The 18,463-nt window shown below is 42.4% G+C and overlaps 1 protein-coding gene and 2 long non-coding RNA genes across 3 annotated transcripts in view; 2 read left to right on the forward strand and 1 right to left on the reverse strand.

The window, feature by feature from the left end:
• LOC121484149 (zinc finger protein 256-like) overlaps positions 1-5,354 on the forward strand; it is a 30,828-nt gene extending 25,474 nt beyond the window's left edge. The window contains exon 5 of the mRNA XM_041742976.1: positions 476-5,354. Within this exon, the coding sequence (XP_041598910.1) occupies positions 476-2,793 (2,318 nt within the window). The 3' untranslated portion in view covers positions 2,794-5,354. The remainder of the gene's footprint in view (positions 1-475) is intronic.
• A 342-nt stretch (positions 5,355-5,696) lies between these two features.
• On the reverse strand, positions 5,697-18,434 carry LOC121484196. Its single transcript, XR_005985959.1, has 3 exons — positions 18,266-18,434; positions 16,735-16,880; positions 5,697-6,733 (listed from the first exon to the last, which is right to left on the reverse strand). It is a non-coding gene; the product is annotated as an uncharacterized LOC121484196 (long non-coding RNA).
• LOC121484197 overlaps positions 12,389-18,463 on the forward strand; it is a 32,967-nt gene continuing 26,892 nt past the window's right edge. Inside the window, exon 1 of the long non-coding RNA XR_005985960.1 lies at positions 12,389-12,509. This is a non-coding gene — a long non-coding RNA (uncharacterized LOC121484197). The remainder of the gene's footprint in view (positions 12,510-18,463) is intronic.

The raw sequence follows: 18,463 nt of genomic DNA on the forward strand, positions 1-18,463 counted from the left end.
GCTTAATAGGTGCTTGGATATTTGGTACATATATACTTGTTATATCCTCTTGGTGAATTTACTTCTTTATCATTCTGAAATGACCTTTTTTTGTCTCTTGTGATAGTTTTTGACTTTTTTATTTTAAATTTTTCTTATTATTTTTAAGATTTTATTTATTTATTCATGAGAGGCAGAGACAGACAGAGGGAGAAGCAGACTCCATGTAGGGAGCCCCATGTGGGACACAATCCTGGGACCACGGGATCATGCCCTGAGCTGAAGGCAGACGCTCAACCACTGAGCCACCCAGGCGTCCCAGTTTTTTACTTTAAAGTATACTTTTTTTTTTAAAAGTCTACTTTGACATAAGAATAGTTACCATGTTTGTTTTTGGTTTCCTTTTTTTTTTTTGTTTTCATTTATATATTCATAATTGGGTTGCCCTCTTCCAGTAAAGTCAATGTGTTCTTCACAAGTGTTTCTTTGTATTTAGGTTGCTGCTGTGGAGTAGAGGATGCAGAGGCACTCTTTGAACAAAGCATTTCTGTAGGTGTGTCACAGCCCTGGACTCAGAAGGAACCTCGGTCTCCCCAGAAGACCCACCCCTGTGAGATGTGTAGTTCAGTTTTGAGAAATATTTTCCACTTGGTTGGGCACCAGGGAAAACAAAAGAGTCAGAAATTTTTCAAATATGGGACATGTGTGAAACAAATTTATTCCAGTGCAGACCTTCAGCAGCATGAGAAGCAGCAGGTGGGAGAAAAACCCTTTGTAAGCAGTGTGGACAGGGCATCATTTGTGAAGAGCAGCAATTTCCATGATTCAGGAAAGTCCTTCACCTGTGAGGTAGTTGAAGAGGACCTCTTGGCCCCCTCAGAACATCTCCAACACCAGTCCACTCATACTGGGGAGAATAAAATCACTGAGTCTGGGGTGACTTCTCAAAGCTTAAAACATCATAACACCTGGGAGGAATGCAGGAAACCCTTTGGTCCCAAACACACACTTGGTCAGGACGAGGGTGTCCACACTGGAAGACAGTGTTTTGTGTGCCCTGAATGTGGAAAAACATTCAGGTACAAGTCCTCGCTTATAATTCATCAGAGGGTCCACAATGGTGATAGGCTTCATGTGTGTAGTGACTGTGGAAAATCCTTTAGGGGAAGCTCAACCCTTAGTCAACATCGAAGAATTCATACTGGGCCAAGGCAGTATAAATGCAGCAAATGTGGGAAATCGTTTAGCCAAAAATTTGTCCTCATTTATCCTCAGAGAAATCACACTGAAGAAAATTGTTATGTTTGCCGTATATGTGCTCAGTCTTTTAGCCAGAACTCCATCCTTATTCGACAACGTACAATTCACACTGGAGAAGTGAGTTATGAGTGTACTGAATGTGAGAAATCTTTTAGACGAAAATCTGATCTTATTGAACATTGGAGAGTACATACAGGAGAAAGGCCTTATGAATGTAGTGAATGTGGAAAATCTTTTACTTCTAGCTCTGCACTCCGTTATCATCAGAGAATTCATACTGGAGAAAAACCTTATAAGTGTAGTGAATGTGGGAAGTCTTTTACGTCTAGTTCTGGCCTCCGTTATCATCAAAGAATTCATACAGGAGAGAGACCATATGAGTGTAATGATTGTGGGAAATCTTTTACCCAAATAAATCACCTCATCATACACCGAAGAGTTCATACTGGAGAAAGGCCTTATGAATGTAGTGAATGTGGAAAATCTTTTAGCCACAAATCTTACCTCTCTCAACACCAGAGAGTTCACACCGGAGAAAGGCCCTATGAATGTAGTGAATGTGGAAAATCTTTTACCTCTGGCTCTGCGCTCTGTTATCATCAGAGAGTTCACACTGGAGAAAAACCTTATGAGTGTAGTGAATGTGGGAAATCTTTTACCAATGGACCAATACTTATTCGACACCGTAGAGTTCACACAGGAGAAAGACCTTATGAGTGCAGTGAATGTGGGAAATCCTTTACCCAAAGAAATCACCTCAATATACACCAGAGAGTTCACACAGGAGAAAGGCCTTATGAGTGCAATGAATGTGGAAAATCATTTACGTCTGGCTCTGCCCTCCGTTATCATCAGAAGGTTCACATTGGAGAAAGGCCTTACGAGTGCAGAGAATGTGAGAAGTCTTTTACTTCTACCTCTGCCCTCCGTTGTCATCAGAGAGTTCACACAGGAGAAAGGCCTTTTGACTGCAGTGAATGTGGGAAATCTTTTAGGGATAGTTCCCAGTTGAATCAACACCAGAGAGTTCACACTGGAGAAAAGCCTTATGAGTGTAGTGATTGTGGGAGATCATTTAGTCAAAATTCATACCTCTCTAAACACCGGAGAGTTCACACTGGAGAAAGGCCTTATGAGTGCAGTGAATGTGGGAAATCTTTTACTTCTGTCTCTGCCCTTGGTTATCATCAGAGAGTTCACACTGGAGAAAGGCCTTACGAGTGTAGTGAATGTGGGAAATCTTTTACCAATAGCTCCATACTGATTCGACATCGCAGAGTTCACACAGGAGAAAGGCCTCATGAGTGCAGTGAATGTGGAAAATCCTTTACCCAAAGAATTCATCTTATTATTCACCGGAGAGTTCACACAGGAGAAAGGCCTTTTGAATGCAATGAGTGTGGGAAATCTTTTACCTCTCGTTCCACCCTACATTATCATCAGAGAGTTCACACAGGAGAGAGGCCTTATGACTGCAGTGAATGTGGGAAATCTTTTAGTCGAAAATCTAATCTTTCTCAGCATCGGAGAGTTCACACTGGAGAAAGGCCTTAGATGCATAGGAATGTAGTTTCCTTGTTCAGAGTAATGGTACCAGAGGAAACTGTGAGGCACCATTTGTCTGAATTCAATCTACTACATCCAAATGCCAATAGTAAGGAGATTTCCCTTAAGTTTCAGTTATGTGGGAAGCAGTGTGGCTATGTTGCATTTTCTAAACGGCCTAGGGCTCTTTCCAGATTTACATTACTGCCAGTCTTTGGCCAAAGCAATGTACTTCTACCAGTTGGCATGTCTCCACAACATGCATCAGTCATCACCCCATTGTGCTCAGGGAAGATGACCTCTGCTCTCATTTGTTGAAGGAAATTAGGAGTAACCTGAGTCCTTAGGGGGACGCACATTTCCTTTTTTCTGACTAACTGGCATGGACCTGACCCATACTGTCCTAGAGAACCACCATATTGTCCTAGGACCACTGTTTGCAGGGACATGGTCTCCAGAGATATGTGTGATTAATTTTCCAGCTTCCAAGTCACTAACTCAAAAACTGCTAGCCCCTATTGGTTTGGTTTGTACAGTAACAAGTCCTTATTGTTTAAGTCCTCTTTAATTTTGGGTGTTCTCTTTACCATGTATGTGGTTTATTAAAAATTTTGAAGTCTACAAGCATGCAGGAGTAAACAACTTTCATTGGGGAGGAGGGCCTCAAACTTTCTGTATATCTCAAGGTGTCAATATGGTGGCAGAAATTAGCTTACCAGTTTTTGCTAAATTTGTATTCCCCGTGGCTTCCTAGGGAAAACTGCAGGGTTTTCTGGTCCTGATTTGAGACCGGATGCAATAAGTTTTGGGAGTCTCCGAGGTCACCCCCAGGAGATCAGGTGTGAGAACCTCAGTTCCTTCTAGGAGCAGCATGAAAGTTTTTCCCTTGTTCACAGAGGATATCATAGAGGACGCCAGCACTGTTGAGGGGAACTTCTTCCTCAGGTCCTGCAAAGAGCCATATGCCCTGATGTCCACATTTCTGTAGGTGGTGGTCACTGGTTGTAAGGCCATAAGGGTCAGGGGGAAACCAGAACTACTGCAGAAACACTGGCTTAATAGTGGAGGGGACTACAGCCAATTATATGGAATGTGCCTCTTCTAAAAGTGCACACAGAAATACTTCTGCAGTGAGGACTGCAGAGCTGGTGTGTGCACAAATCTGTGGACCTCCAGGCATATCTATTTTGTGTAGCTTATGTCGTCATTGGAAAGAATTGAAAGGTATTTTGGATTCCTGTAGCCTAGTGATGTTCACCTCAAGACCATTGCTGCACAGGGAGGAAAACAGATCAAGAAAGCAGGGATCTGTAGTCCAGGGATGCGGCTTTTGTGACCCAGTCAGCAGTCTTTTTGGCAGTAGTGGAAAGTCTTTGATTGCTATATTTCCTTTCACTGAGCAAAACTGGCCTCCACAAGGCAAGAATGTGCGGTGAATGTAGGGTTGCAAAACCTATTTTCCAAAAAGAGTTGGACAGATTTTTAATCTTGAATCCTTTTTTAAAGCTTTATTAAAGTATAATTTACATGTAATAAATTGTACATATTGGAAATGTAGTCTTCAGTAAGTTTTGACATACTGATGACCCTGAAACATCATAGTCATGATAGTGAGCATATGTGTCATTGCATATTTACCTCATGTTCTTAGTAATTTCTCTACCTGTCTTCCCAGTCCTCTGAGTCACCATTGACTTACTTTCCATTGTAATAGAAAACTCTTATTTTTTATGATTTATATAATAGGAGTCTGAATTATTTCCTTCCTGTTTTTATGTTGCATAAATAATTGTAGAATCATCAGTGATATATAAGTAGCTTGTTTTGTGTTTGGTGGTTTGTGTTTTTTTTTTTCTGAGAAATATTCTTGTTTTTGAGTATAACACTATTAGTTTACCCATTAATTTGTTTATGGACATTTGGGTATTTCTAATTTTTGCCTATGGAAAATAAGGATACAAACATTTGTGTGTAATTATTTATATGGACATGTGTTTCACTTAATCTTTTGTCAATAACTCAGTGGAAAGTCTGAGTCATAGAGTAGATCAGTGTTTAACTTAAATTAGTATATTGTGATCTAAACGATTATACCTTTTTGCATTCTCACCAGCAGTGTATGAGAGTTGCATTTCCTGCATATCCTAGTGAGTGGTTTAGTTTGATCAGTTGTTATTAATTTTGACCCTTTTTATAAATGTGTAGTGCTGTCTTAGTGTTTGAACTGCATTTCTGTAAGGAGTCACCGTGACTATTTCAGATGTGCATTTGCTATCTATATTTTTGCTAAAATGTCTGTTCATATTTTCTGCCTATTCTATGAATTGTGAGTATTCTTTTACAAAAGAATGTGAAACAAAGATATGTTGGAATTTCACTCATTTTGTGACTTTTTTTTAACTTTTTGGAGTCATTTTTAATACTGGAAGTGTATGTTCTCATTGTTTTCAGTTTTTTTATGCTATGCATAACGTAATGGACATATATATACTTTTAATTTTAATCTACATTATTGACATTTTTGCTTTTAAAGTCCAGACATTTAAAAATACAATAAACCATTGCTTTGTAGTGTTCACCCATTTTCTTGGTCTATCATTACGGAGGTTACTGGGTTGGAGCAGGACTCTGGGGGCACCAGATAGACTCAAGATGGAGAAAGTGTTTTGGAGTCCCAAACCCCAACAGAGACAGAAATAAAATACTGATCAGGATCTTCAAGCCCTGGGTCCAGGCACCCTGGGCTTGAATACCAGATCCCCAGGACACACGGGCAAACTACCCACCCTCTGTGGGCCTCCGGTTCCGCCTGTGTAAAACGCATGTAAGGGGTAGTGTTTGGAGGTCAAGAGCTGAGGTACCCCTTCGCTGTGCAATGGCTGCACCTGTGGCCTCTCTAGGCCTGAGCAGCTTCAGTCTATGCAGTGACGTGCCTGGGCCAAACAACCTATTTCCCCAGTGCCCCAAAGGCCTTCTACCCCTGAGTGTATTTGAGAAAGAAATGGTGCTTCTTCAAACCTGCTGACCCACCCGTTGGGGAGGCAGGGCTTCTCCACCAGGGAATCGGGCAACTTGCTATTGTTCCCTAAGTCTTAGCTCCCTGACTGATGCTGAGGTGATGATGGTGCTTACACTGGCCTCCATGAGGGTTACAAGGACTTGGACTCTGAGCACTTACTGGTGTCACGACTTGAGGGTATGTGTTGTGAGCATCTTCTCTCATTCTCACAGCAACCTGAGAAGGTGGGAATAGGAATGATTATTTATTGTATTTCTAGAGAAGTCCAGGGTCAGAAAGATGAAGTTGGCTCCCCAAGGCCATACAAGAGACCGGCAATAGATTCCAGTAACCAGACTCAAACCTGAATGATTAGCTCCAGACCTGGGTGTTTAATCCTGTTAGCACAGCTCATGAAGCCCTCAGCCCAGGGAAGACGAAGGGCAAGGACCAAGGAGGCACTGCTACTGTTGTTCTCTGTGGAATTACCATCATGAGCATATTCCCCACTTGCTCTCTGCCCACACAGTCCTTATGGGGAAGCCATGTTCATCTGCAGTGGCCTCCCCTGGGGGAGGGCTGTTCTCTTGGCCACAGCATTATGTACAGTGGCTGTGCCAGCCTCCTCCTTGAGCCCAGAACAGAGCCCAAACCTCAAGACGCCTTCGTGATTCAGGGTTCCATCTCTGCGTCGTTTATCAGCAATGGAGTGACAGCTCTGACCCCCACCCACCAACCCAAAGATCAATATGATGTCTTAGGTTTAGTTTTTCAGGTGTTTATGACTTTAGCTCTGGTGAGCTGTACACAGCCCAAAGGATCCGGTAAGTGGAAGTGATGCTGGAGACCTTTGGGTTCCTGGTCTCGCTTAGGTAAGGGCTCACCTCTCCCAGCGGGCATCTCTCTCCCTTGCTCCATCTCTGCTTTTTCCATAGGAGGCAGCACCGAGCTCTGGAAAGAACCAGAGGGGTAGCCAAATGAGTGAGGTCCCAATGCAGTCTCTTATCTTTCTATAGCTGTGTGACCTTGACACACACTTGGTCCAGTAAAGAACTGGGCAGCAGCTTCTGAGGTTCCACATCAGTAATTTGCTTGCACCTCGGAGCCTACAACACTGACATATAGAAGATGGAGGTCAAGGCTATAAAACAAAACATCAGGCCACAATGGCAGCAAGGCAATACCTGGGGTAAAGTTGGAGATTATAAAATCAACAAATATTGGCTGTCACTTGCCTTAGATAAGGTTTGGGAAATCAGAAGTGCACAAGGGATACTGCAAGGGGTAGTGGAACCAAGGATAGAATCAAGCAGCAGAAGACTCATACCCTCTCTGGGCCATGCTGCTTGCTTGCTGTGTGACTGCAAGTAACTTACTTAGCCCCTCTAAACTTTGCTTCCTCATCTGCCCGGTGGAGATTATGCCTCTGCCCCCACCTACCTCACATGGCCATTATTAGAAAGTGAAGATGATGGTTGCAAAAGTTCCAAACCAGTATTAGTTATCCTTTTTTGCTACAACTTTGGTTTTAAGATCTGGTACTTGACCTGAAGGAGTTCACAATCTCTTGTAAAAGGCAAAGCATTTGCAGCAAGGGGAAAGCACAGAAGTCAAATCACTATGTTGTACACCTGATATTAAGGTAACATTGTATGTCAATTATACTCAGATTTTAAAAATTGAAAAGAAGGAAAGGAAGGACAGGATAGAGAGGAAGGAAGCAAGGGAGGGTGAGAGGGAAGCAGGGAGGGAGGGAGGAAGATAGACAGACACAGCACAGTCTCAGTGCCAGAGAAATGACATTGATAGTGGGTCCAACAGTTGCAGTCTGGGCCAGCTGGGTGATCCAGGTGGCTTAATGCATAACCTAACTGTAGTTTCAATCCCTGGAGGGATGTTACTTTTAACAAACCAAACAGGAATTTCCTGGCTAGCACTAGGAATTAATCCCCTGATAGGCCCCTGTATTTCCCCTTAGAAGGGCAAGCTTTCCTAAAACAATGCATTCCTTGCTAATAAATTTCCATTTTCTGCACCATCTCTGCCTTTAAAAACTTTCCATTTTGTATATCTCCGGAGCTGCCCTCTACTTCCTAGATGGAATGCTGCCTCATTCATAAATCTTTAATAAAGCCAATTAGGTCTTCAAATTTACTTGGTCAAAATTTTTAAACAGTTTTAACCCTATCAATATCTATTTTATTTTTAAGATTTTATGTATTTATTCATGAGAGACACAGAGGCAGAGAGAGAAGCAGGCTCCCTGCGGGCCCTGGGATCACAACCTGAGCCAAAGGCAGATCTCAAACACTGAGTCACCCCGGTGCCCCAATACCACTTTAAAATAATAATCCTGGGCAGCCCGGGTGGCTCAGGGCAGCCTGGGTGGCTCAGCGGTTTAGCGCCGCCTTCCGCCCAGGGTGTGATCCTGGAGACCCGGGATGAGTCCCACGTCGGGCTCCCTGCATGGAGCCTGCTTCTCCCTCTGCCTTTGTCTCTGCCTCTCTCTCTGTGTCTATGTGTGTCTCTCATAAATAAATAAGTAAAGCCTGGGATCCCTGGGTGGCGCAGTGGTTTGGCGCTTGCCTTTGGCCCAGGGCGCGATCCTGGAGACCCGGGATCGAATCCCACATCGGGCTCCCAGTGCATGGAGCCTGCTTCTCCCTCTGCCTATGTCTCTGCCTCTCTCTCTCTCTCTCTCTCTGTGACTATCATAAATAAATAAAAATTTAAAAAAAAATAAGTAAAGCCTTTAAAAATTTTTAAAAAATAATAATCCTTTTTTGTTCCATTCCTATCAATATTTGTTTTGTTCACTTTATTCCTTAATAACTGTTTAAAAATTTCTGCCCTGCTAAAACCAGTCTACTGATTCTGTCTTCTGCTTTTTCCTACTCTTGTTAATTAATGTAATGTTTTTGTTATCGATAAGACCCACGAGGAAAAGCTGAAACAGCATTTTGATAAGGCTTCCTGACTTGTGCTTTGGTTTTAACAACAGTATAAGTCTGTATGGGGTGCCCATATGAAAGGAGTCCCTTAAGCACAGCATTTACCATGACCTAGGCAACAGGCATAATTCAGTGTGTGAGTATCCCAAAGTCAGGCCCATATGGCTTGCATACCAAGTGTATCAGCTGCTTCACCTGGGTTGCTCCACTTGGCATTCATAGGAGGAAACAGACCCCTTCTCAGGACTAACACACCTTTCAGTGACTTATTATGGTCCATCAGTTGGCTTTGCCCTAAGGAATACCTTCTGTGTATCACATACAGCCATCTGTGATTATTTCACAGTGAGCCATGGGTCCTGTATCAACAAAACATGCTCTTCCATTCTGCAGCATTCAAATCAGAGACATAGCCCCCAACTTATTCTCATCAGCCATTTAGGTACAGGTTCTCATGATACTGATCTATAAAATGAAGGAACTGGGGCAGCCCCGGTGGCGCAGTGGTTTAGCGCAGTCTGCAGCCCAGGGCGTGATCTTGGAGAACCTGGATCGAGTCCCACATCAGGCTCTCTGTATGATGCCTGCTTCTCCCTCTGCCTGTGTCTCTGCCTCTCTCTGTCTCTATGAATAAATAAATAAAATCTTTTAAAAAAATAAAATAAAATGAAGGAACTTTTTAATATTATGCCCCCTTGGTTTCAAGTTTCTTGGTTTTGCCCCTCCACCATGATGATGAACATGGTGACCAGAGATCTTAGAATTACTTTGTTATCCCTGCACAATTTTTCCCTTGGGAGGCCGATTTGAGGCCAGGGAGCAGAGCTTAGACTCACTGAAATATGAGCTTGGTCTAGCATCGAAGTCTGACCCAGTATCCTCCTTTATTTTTAGTTTAATTCTATTTTGCCTGTTTCTTAGTAGTTTGCACTTCCTTATGCATGCAAGGAACCAATTCCGCAGGAGTTGGATCCATCTCTGAATTCCTTTGCTAAGTCTTACCGTTAGTAACTGATTACAGCACAGCTGCTGCTCCATTATCACATTTACCACTGTGACCATGTGTCCATTCAGGAATCAAAGGTTATTTATCCCTGACCCTTTCATCCTTTCTCTTCCCAAACCACGTTTGTCCCAGCAAGCACTGTCCTAGTAAATCCCGTTTCATGACACCAACTACATTCTGCACCAACAGTTCCAATGAAAGGAACAAGAAGTCTCCAACACCAACTGGGTGTCCTACAATTCAACTCCATTCTGACACTACCTGGAGATAACCTAGATCCCACAAGTTAAAGGCTCAGGTCCAAGGGACTGCCTCCCGCTTCAAATGCCAATTACAGGTGTAGTTTGTTACTTTTACTTCTGAGTGATCAGCTGTAAACCTGAGGTTCCTATGATGCCCCTATTCAGGTTGGATTAATTTTCTGGAGTGGCTCACAGAACTCAGGAAAACACATGTACCAGATTATTAAAAGATGTGATACAAGACAAAGAAGAATAGCCAGATGAAGAGATACAGGGGATAAAGTCTGGGAGGGTTCCAAGTGCAAGAGCTTCCGTACCCATGGATATGGGATACTTCATTCTCCCAGGACATGGATATGCTGACTGACCTGGGAGCTCTCCCAACTCCATACTATTGGGATTTTTATGGAGGCTTCATCACATAGGCATGATCTATTATGAACTCCATTTCCAGCCCCTCTCTCCTCTCTGGAGAATGGGAATTCAGGCTGAAAACGCCAAGCTTTTGATTATGGCTTAGTTTTTCTGGTGGCTAGACCCCATCCAGGAGCCCACCAAGAGTCACTTATTAGAACAAAAGACTATCCTGATGCAAAGCTCCTAAAACCGTTATAACCAGGTAATTATAATGGTTTTAGGAGCTTTGCATCAGGAACCAGGGGCAGAGACTGTGTGTGTGTGTGTGTGTGTGTGTGTGTGTGTGTGTGTGTTATTTTAGGTGTGAAGGTAGTATTGGACAGTCACCAAGAAGACATGACCACTAGGGATGCATGGGGGCTCAGCTGTTGAGCCTTTGCCTTTGGCTCAGGGCATGATCCCGGAGTCCCAGGATCAAGTCCTACATCGGGCTCCCTGCATGGATTCTGCTTCTCCCTCTGATTGTGTCTCTGCCTCTCTCGCTTTCTGTGTCTGTCATGAATAAAAAATAAAATCTTAAAAAAAAAAAAAAAGAAGACATGACCACTGATTGATGCAAGAGCTAGATCGGGGCAATCAGAGGCTTCTTACCCTCTCCCCTGTCCTTGGAATGTCCATTCTGCTTGCCTTCCCTGTACTAGAAGCTGCCCAAGGACACAGCCTTGAGATAATAAGGTGGTGTTGCTACCATCTGGATGGTATATCCAAGTGAACCCAGTTAAAGCTTCTATATAATTTTTTTTGCTTCTATATAAATTTTAAGATTCTGGCAGGCAGGTACAGAGATCTATTCATCTTGCAGTCACCCAAGTTAAGCTTCATATGTAAGTTCCCCTGCTTAAACCTGCCACCTACCAATGTGGAGCAGTTTGCCTCTGTCTTCCATGTATCGGGGCCAGTTTCAGATTCTACCCAGGAAATTCCCAAAACAATGAACAAAAAGGTAGAAGCAATAAGTGTACTAGATGGAAGAATAAAAATGTAACTGCCTCAATGTGTCCAATATTATAAAGATATTTTAAAAAGAAACTCAGAGACCAAAAAACAAAACAAACAAACAAACAAAAAACCCCTCAGAGACAGAATAGCAATAATGGGGAGGTTACTTGTCAAGAGATTTGGTTAAACAGGGACTAGGTAGCTCAGTGGTTGAGCCTCTGCCTTCAGCTCAAGGCATGGTCCCAGAGTTCCAGGATCAAGTCTCACATCGGGCTCTGCTTGGGGAGCCTGCTTCTCCCTCTGCCTGTCTCTGCCTCTCTCTCTGTGTCTCTCATGAATAAATAAATAAATAAATAAATAAATAAATAAATAAATAGGGATCCCTGGGTGGCGCAGCGGTTTGGCGCCTGCCTTTGGCCCAGGGCGCGATCCTGGAGATCCGGGATCGAATCCCACGTCAGGCTCCCGGTGCATGGAGCCTGCTTCTCTCTCTGCCTGTGTCTCTGCCTCTCTCTCTCTCTCACTGTGTTCCTATCATAAATAAATAAAAATTTAAAAAAAAAAAAAATAAATAAATAAATAAATAAATAATTTTTAAAAGATTTGGCTAAATAACTTGCCTTTGCCAACTACTTAGGGCTTCTAAGGAGTTCCTTAAGACAATGGCAATTTTGGGAGGAAATATTTTCTGAGTGATGTTGGACATAAACTTGTCCTTTATTTTCACAGAGGGCTAGAAGGATCTGTCTCAGCACTACCTGCTCTCAAGTGGCTTCTGGGCCAGTAAGCTTTGCCCCAATATTATGAGGTGGGTGGAGCTAAGAATGATGTCCCCAAAGTGCATTAAATTTTACTCTTCCCTCTGCTGGGTCCTGTAACTGCTACTAAATTCATGTATTGCTATGAATGGACTAGACCAATACAAAGGAAAAATAACTACCAAAAAAAATTCATGGATATTGTCTTTCAGGCATTCCAGAGAGATGTACTGTTCCAGGGTACACATTCATGTTGTTCTTCATTAGCATGTGTTCCAACTTCATGGTTAACCAAGTGGCTTCAGGATCTTTGACCTGCACTGGCATAGGCAGCAAGGCCATCAAATTCACAGCAACAGCTTTTCCCCCAGCCTTTCCCCTGGGGCTGGAGTCCTCAGCACAGCTCTCATCATGGTGGGTGTTTGTCTCCTTTTACTCTGTCTTCTATTTTATATTTTTACATAACCCTGATTATAAAGACACACCAGGTGTGATGAACAGCTCTGCACTGGTGTCTTCAGGCCCCTTGACATTCATCCCTTCATGCTTTGGCAATGACACCCAGGTCTCTTGTTTTGCAAGCTGGGCAAAAAAACAAATGTTCTAAATGCAGTTTCTGGGCTACAAGTCCCCTCTAGAACACCCTATCATTTGTTTAGTCAACTTTACATATTTGTAGGCTCTCATTTTACATGATTTAATCTTCCAGGACATTTTGATTCAAAATTGAATAATAATGTGGGCAGCCCGGGTGACTCAGCGGTTTAGCTCCGTGTTCAACCCAGGGCCTGATCCTAGAGTCCTGGGATCGAGTCCTACATCAGGCTCCCTGCATGGAGCCTGCTTCTCTCTCTGACTCCCTCTCTCTCTCTCTCTCTCATGAAGATTATTAATAACTTTAAATTTTTAAAAATTAATTTACTTGAGAGAGAGAGCTTGAACAGTGGCAGGGAAGGACAGGGAGAGGGAGAGAGCATTTATTAAGCAGGCTCCAGACTCAGCGTGGAGCCTGATGACGGGCTCAATCTCACAACCCTGAGATTATGACCTGAGCCAAAGTCAAGAGTCAGATGCTTAACCAACTGAGCCATCCAGGCACCCCTTGATGATTATTTTTAAATAATTTTCTAAAATTGAGTGCCCAGGTGGCTTGGTGGTTGAGTGTCTGCCTTTGGCCCGGGTTTTGATCCCGGGGTCCTGGGATAGAGCCCCACATCAAGTTCCCCACAGGGAGCCTGTTTCTCCCTTGGCCTGTCTCTGCCTGTGTGTCTCTCTTGAATAAATAAATAAAATCTTTTAAAAAATAATTTTCTAAAATTGAATAATGTTAATCACTAGAGAGATTCAGGAAATTTTATGATAATGTAGGGAATCATTATACCAAATAAAACTGGAACAAACTTGAATTACTGGAAACTGAATTTATTCAGAAATAAGAAAGAAATGGAAATTCAGACACACAAAAGTAGCAAGATATAGGCAAGTCCATTGGGGGTTTTGAGCAGGCTGTATTTACGGGCATACTGTACAAAGACAGAGTCCAGCCAGAGTTCAAGCAGTAAGTTCATTGTCTTCAGGATGGAAAACATTCTTGGAGGATGTTCATTGGCCAGGTGATAAGTCTTCTGTAAATTGAACACTTACAGGAAACTAGTCTCAGTCCTTTTTTTCCTGGGTAGCTCAGCGGTTTAGTGCCGCCTTTGGCCCAGGGCGTGATCCTGGAGACCTGGGATCGCGTCCCACGTCGGGCTCCCTGCATGGAGCCTGCTTCTCCCTCTGCCTGTGTCTCTACATCTGTCTCTCTGTTTCTCATGAATAAATAAATAAAATCTTTTAAAAAGATAAACAATATTTGTTTTAAAAAAGATTTTATTTATTTGACTGACTGAGAGGGATCACGGAGGGAGAGGAAGAGGGGAAATCAGACTCGCTGCTGAACAGGAAGCCTGATATGAGACTGGATCCCAGGACCCCAAGATCATGACCTGAGTGAGCTGAAGGCAGATGCTCAACCAACTGAGCCACTCAGGTGCCCCTAGTCTCAGTTCTTAAGTTCCATTCTCAGAGTGTGTACGTGAGATTCTCCATTTCATATCTTCCAGTTCCATTTGAAATTGAAATCCTTTCACAGAATGTTCATGATTTTGGAGTTTAGGGTGGAAAACCACTTCTGATTTGAAATTTATGCAGACACTTATATATAGACTTGTTTCAATTTACAGACCATAGTGGGGAAAAGTGTTTTAACTGGAGAGAAAAAAAAACCTAGAAATACTATAAGTTGGAGAAGTACATATGGAATTCAAAGAACTGAAGAAAGATCATTGCCTTTGTAGTATAATGTGTGATGGGGAGAATAATGAGAAAAGAAGCCCCAAAAGTAGGTGAAGGTTTTTTATGCCACATATCTGAGTACATGTCAAAGACCAAAATCACTTTTTTTGGGCTAGATGATGTGTCTATAAGGGTTTAATCAGGTTGCATAAATAAGTGGCATTGCTTATGATACAAAGGAGTAAGCTTCAATTGAAATAAATGTATTTTATTAAACTCCACACTTTAGCACCTTTTATTTATTTATTATTTATTTAGGTTTTATTTATCTATTCATGAGAGACAGAGAGAGAGAGAGAGAGGCAGAGACACAGGCAGAGGGAGAAGCAGGCTCCACCCAGGGAGCCTGATGTGGGACTTGATCCCAGAATTCCAGGATCACACCCTGGGCTGAAGGCAGGTGCTAAACCACTAAGCCACCCAGGGATCCCCATTTTAGCACCTTTTAATATTTGTTTTACTAGAAATCTTTTTGTTTTAAGTAATTCTTGGAAATAATGCATTTACACTTAAATGCTATAAGTAAATACCAGTAAATACACCTTTTGGAAATTATGTTTCTATAAAAGTCACTTTTAGAAGTCATTGTGAACACTGGCATCTGGAAGATACTTTCAAATAGCTGAATATTCTTTGCCTATTTATCACCTAATTTTAGTAACCCCTTTGCCTTTTATTACTGCTAAAATATTAATATCATCTTTTTCCTACGTTGAAGCCCTAACCCCCAAGTGATTGTATTAAGAGCTAGGGCTTTTATTTATTTATTTTTATTTTTAAAAAGATTTTATTTATTTATTCATGAGAGACACAGAGAAAGAGGCAGAGACACAGACAGAGGGAGAAGCAGGCTTCTTCCATGCAAGGAGCCTGACATGGGACTCGGATTCCAGGTCTCCAGGATCACACCCTGACCTGAAGGCGGCGCTAAACCACTGAGCTACCGGGGCTGCCCAAGCTAGGGCTTTTAAAAGATGTAATTAGGGGCACCTGGGTGGCACAGTGGTTGAGCGTTTGCCTTTGGCTCAGGTCGTGATCCCGGGGACCTGGGAGAGAGTCCTATATCAGGCTCCTCATAGGAAGACTGCTTCTCCCTCTTCCTATGTCTCTGCCTCCCTCTGTGTTTCTCATGAATAAATAACTAAAATATTTAAAGAAAAATTAAAAGACTTAAGGTTAATGAGGTCATCAGGGTGGGGTCCTACTCTTTTAGAACTGGCTTCCTTTTAAGAGGAATAGACACCAACACTATACCCACCAAGAGGACTGGGTAAGGTATGTGAGCTATGTGAGGACATGCTATAAGGTGGCCATCCACAAACCAAGGAGAAAGACCATATATCACCAAACCTGTTGACACCTTCATCTTCAAATCCCAGCATCCGGAACTATGAGAAACTAAATTTCTGTTGTTCAAATCAAACAGGCTATGGTATTTTCTTACAGCAGTCCTAGCGATTAACACAGGTCTCACTTAATGTACTCTTCACCAAATACATACATAATGAGGCTCAAAATATAAAGAGATATAGTTAAGGGGACACAATTGGTACAATTCTAAAAATACTACAAAAGTAGAAATAGCTTTTTAAAAAATTGGCAGGATTTAGTTTGGAAGTTGCTATTTTGCTTACACTTCTGTTAGAAGCCAAAACTTAGCTCTAATTTGCAAAGTCTAAACAAGAAGCCTGGCAACGAAAGTCAGGCTTTAAAACTCTGTCACATTTTCTATACATGTGTTTGCAGGGTATGGCTTCAGAATAGCTGGGTCTGACCTACCCTCCTATCACAATAAACTACAAAACTACACAAAATACATGGAGCTGAGTCCTTTTAGGGGGCCCTCCTTGGACAAGGGTTGATCTGAAGCTTCATGCTAAGCTCTCGTTACCTCTCTTCACAGAAGTGGAAACTGTCACTATCATGTCAGAGGTTAGGTACACACAGGTGCCACCAGCCACTGAATCCCAGCTTTCAATTCCAGAAGCAGTGTCTTTTAAGATAGCTCTAAGGTCAAGTCCAAACTTCCCCTAGAGGCGGATGCCTTACATTTCGTACCAGAGCAGTTTTGGCCCCAATCTGGCCCCCACAATCTCGGGGAGAGGTTCACAGGGCAGGACACAGATGGAATCATGCTGTTCTCCTGAGACTTGTGGTGGGCACCAAAGCCACACTTATGTAATGAAGCATCAATAAAAATCTAAAAGGAGGGGGTTCAGGTTCCAAGTTGGTGAACACATGGAGATGTGGGAAGAAGGGCACACTTAAGAGAAACCATGGAAGCTCCATTTCCTTTTCCACGTACCTTGCCTGGTGCATCTCTTCCTGGGTTACATCCTTTTATAATAAACTGGTACTCTGGCAAGTTAATGTTCTAAGAGTTCTTGTGAGCTCCTCTGGCAAATTAATCCAACCCAGGGAGGGAGTCCTGGAAAGTTCTGATTTTATAGCCTGTTGGTCAGAAGCACAAGTAACAACTTGAACTTGCAACTGGCATCTAAAGTGAGAGGGCAGGGATGCCTGGGTGGTTCAGTGGATGAACGTCTGCCTTCAGCTCAGGGAGTGATCCTGGAGTTCCAGGATCGAATCCCACATCAAGCTCCTCTTGAGGAGCCTGCTTCTCCCTCTGCCTATGTTTCTGCCTCTGTGCATCTCTCATGAATAAATTTTAAAAAATAATTTAGTAATTTTCTTTCCTATTACCTACCTATGTTTTTTTAAAGCTTTTATTTATTTATTTGAGAAAGTGAATGAGAGCACAAGCAGGGGAAGGAGTAGAGGGAGAAGCAGACTCCCTGCTGAGCCACCTGTGTTCTTTGAAGAATGTAAGTTGCCTGAGTCTTTGTCTTTCCAGTGTCCTAATGTTTCCATTCACCTACAGAAGTGCCGGCAACTATTTGCTCAGTGAACATGTTAAACTGTGAATAAACAGGACACCCCAGTTTCTTCTTCATTTTTACTAATCTGGCTACTAAAATGTTCACTTCCACTTTTCCCTCCGAGGTGGTATTGGTCAATGTTTTCAAGAATAGAAGCTCTGGGATAACGAAAGAAAAAAAAAAAGAAAAAAGAAAAAAGGAATAGCAGCTCTGCTAAAAAGTCTCTAAGGTCTTAACTTTCTTCAGTATCCCTTTATATTTCCCCAGAGGTATTTCTGACATTATCTTTAAACAGTATAAACATTATTACTAATTTTCTGAAATTTCCATTTCAAAACTGTTCTTCTAAAATAATCTTAATTCTCTATGCAGAACTGTACCAGCAATCACTGATACGTGATGCCTGTAATCACTTACAGGCAAGGACATGAGAACATGGGGTTCAGATGCCCCTTTGTCTGGAGGTTCAGACATTCTGCAACTGTGAAAGTTGTAGCCACTGACCCAAACTAAAATAGCATTAAGGCTGATCTCCATTTGAGATAGATGTCAGTGTGCTCAACAGAATTGAGTGTATCTTGGAGTACTGAGTAAGACATATTATATAATAAAAATGGGCAAGACATAATCACTGACCCACAAGCAAGTGACACATTTTCTTTGGGAACCAGAGGCAGAGATCCTGCTTGTTCACCTGTATGAGGGCGGCCTAACAACTTTCTTTATTCTGAGTCATAGCCCTGCATAAAGTTTTTTCCCTTGCCCTTAGCCAATCATATTAGAACTCACAAAACTGACAAATTCATCAGGCTACATGCATTTCAAGAGGATTAAGAAAATGCCTTCAGCTATGCGTGGACTATTTTGTCTGAATGACTCTACGGAATGATATGATCATTTAGATCAGTGGATCTCGGAGTACCTCAAAAACAATATTACCCTCTTGAGCAGGCTGACCTTTACAGAGTATGAAATTACGCCTATTCACTGCAGTTCACAAGGAGCAAATCCTCTTCTCTGCATTCTGCCCAACCTTTAGGTTCCATCATCCCTTGAGGAGTCGCATGGCCAATGCTCTGATTGGTCAGAATGGAGAAACACTCTTGCAGGGGCCACTAGAAAGCCGCCAACTACATTACCCAGAAGATCGTGCGC

The sequence above is a fragment of the Vulpes lagopus genome, chromosome 2, assembly GCF_018345385.1.
Source record: "Vulpes lagopus strain Blue_001 chromosome 2, ASM1834538v1, whole genome shotgun sequence".
NCBI classification, from domain to species: Eukaryota; Metazoa; Chordata; class Mammalia; order Carnivora; family Canidae; genus Vulpes; species Vulpes lagopus.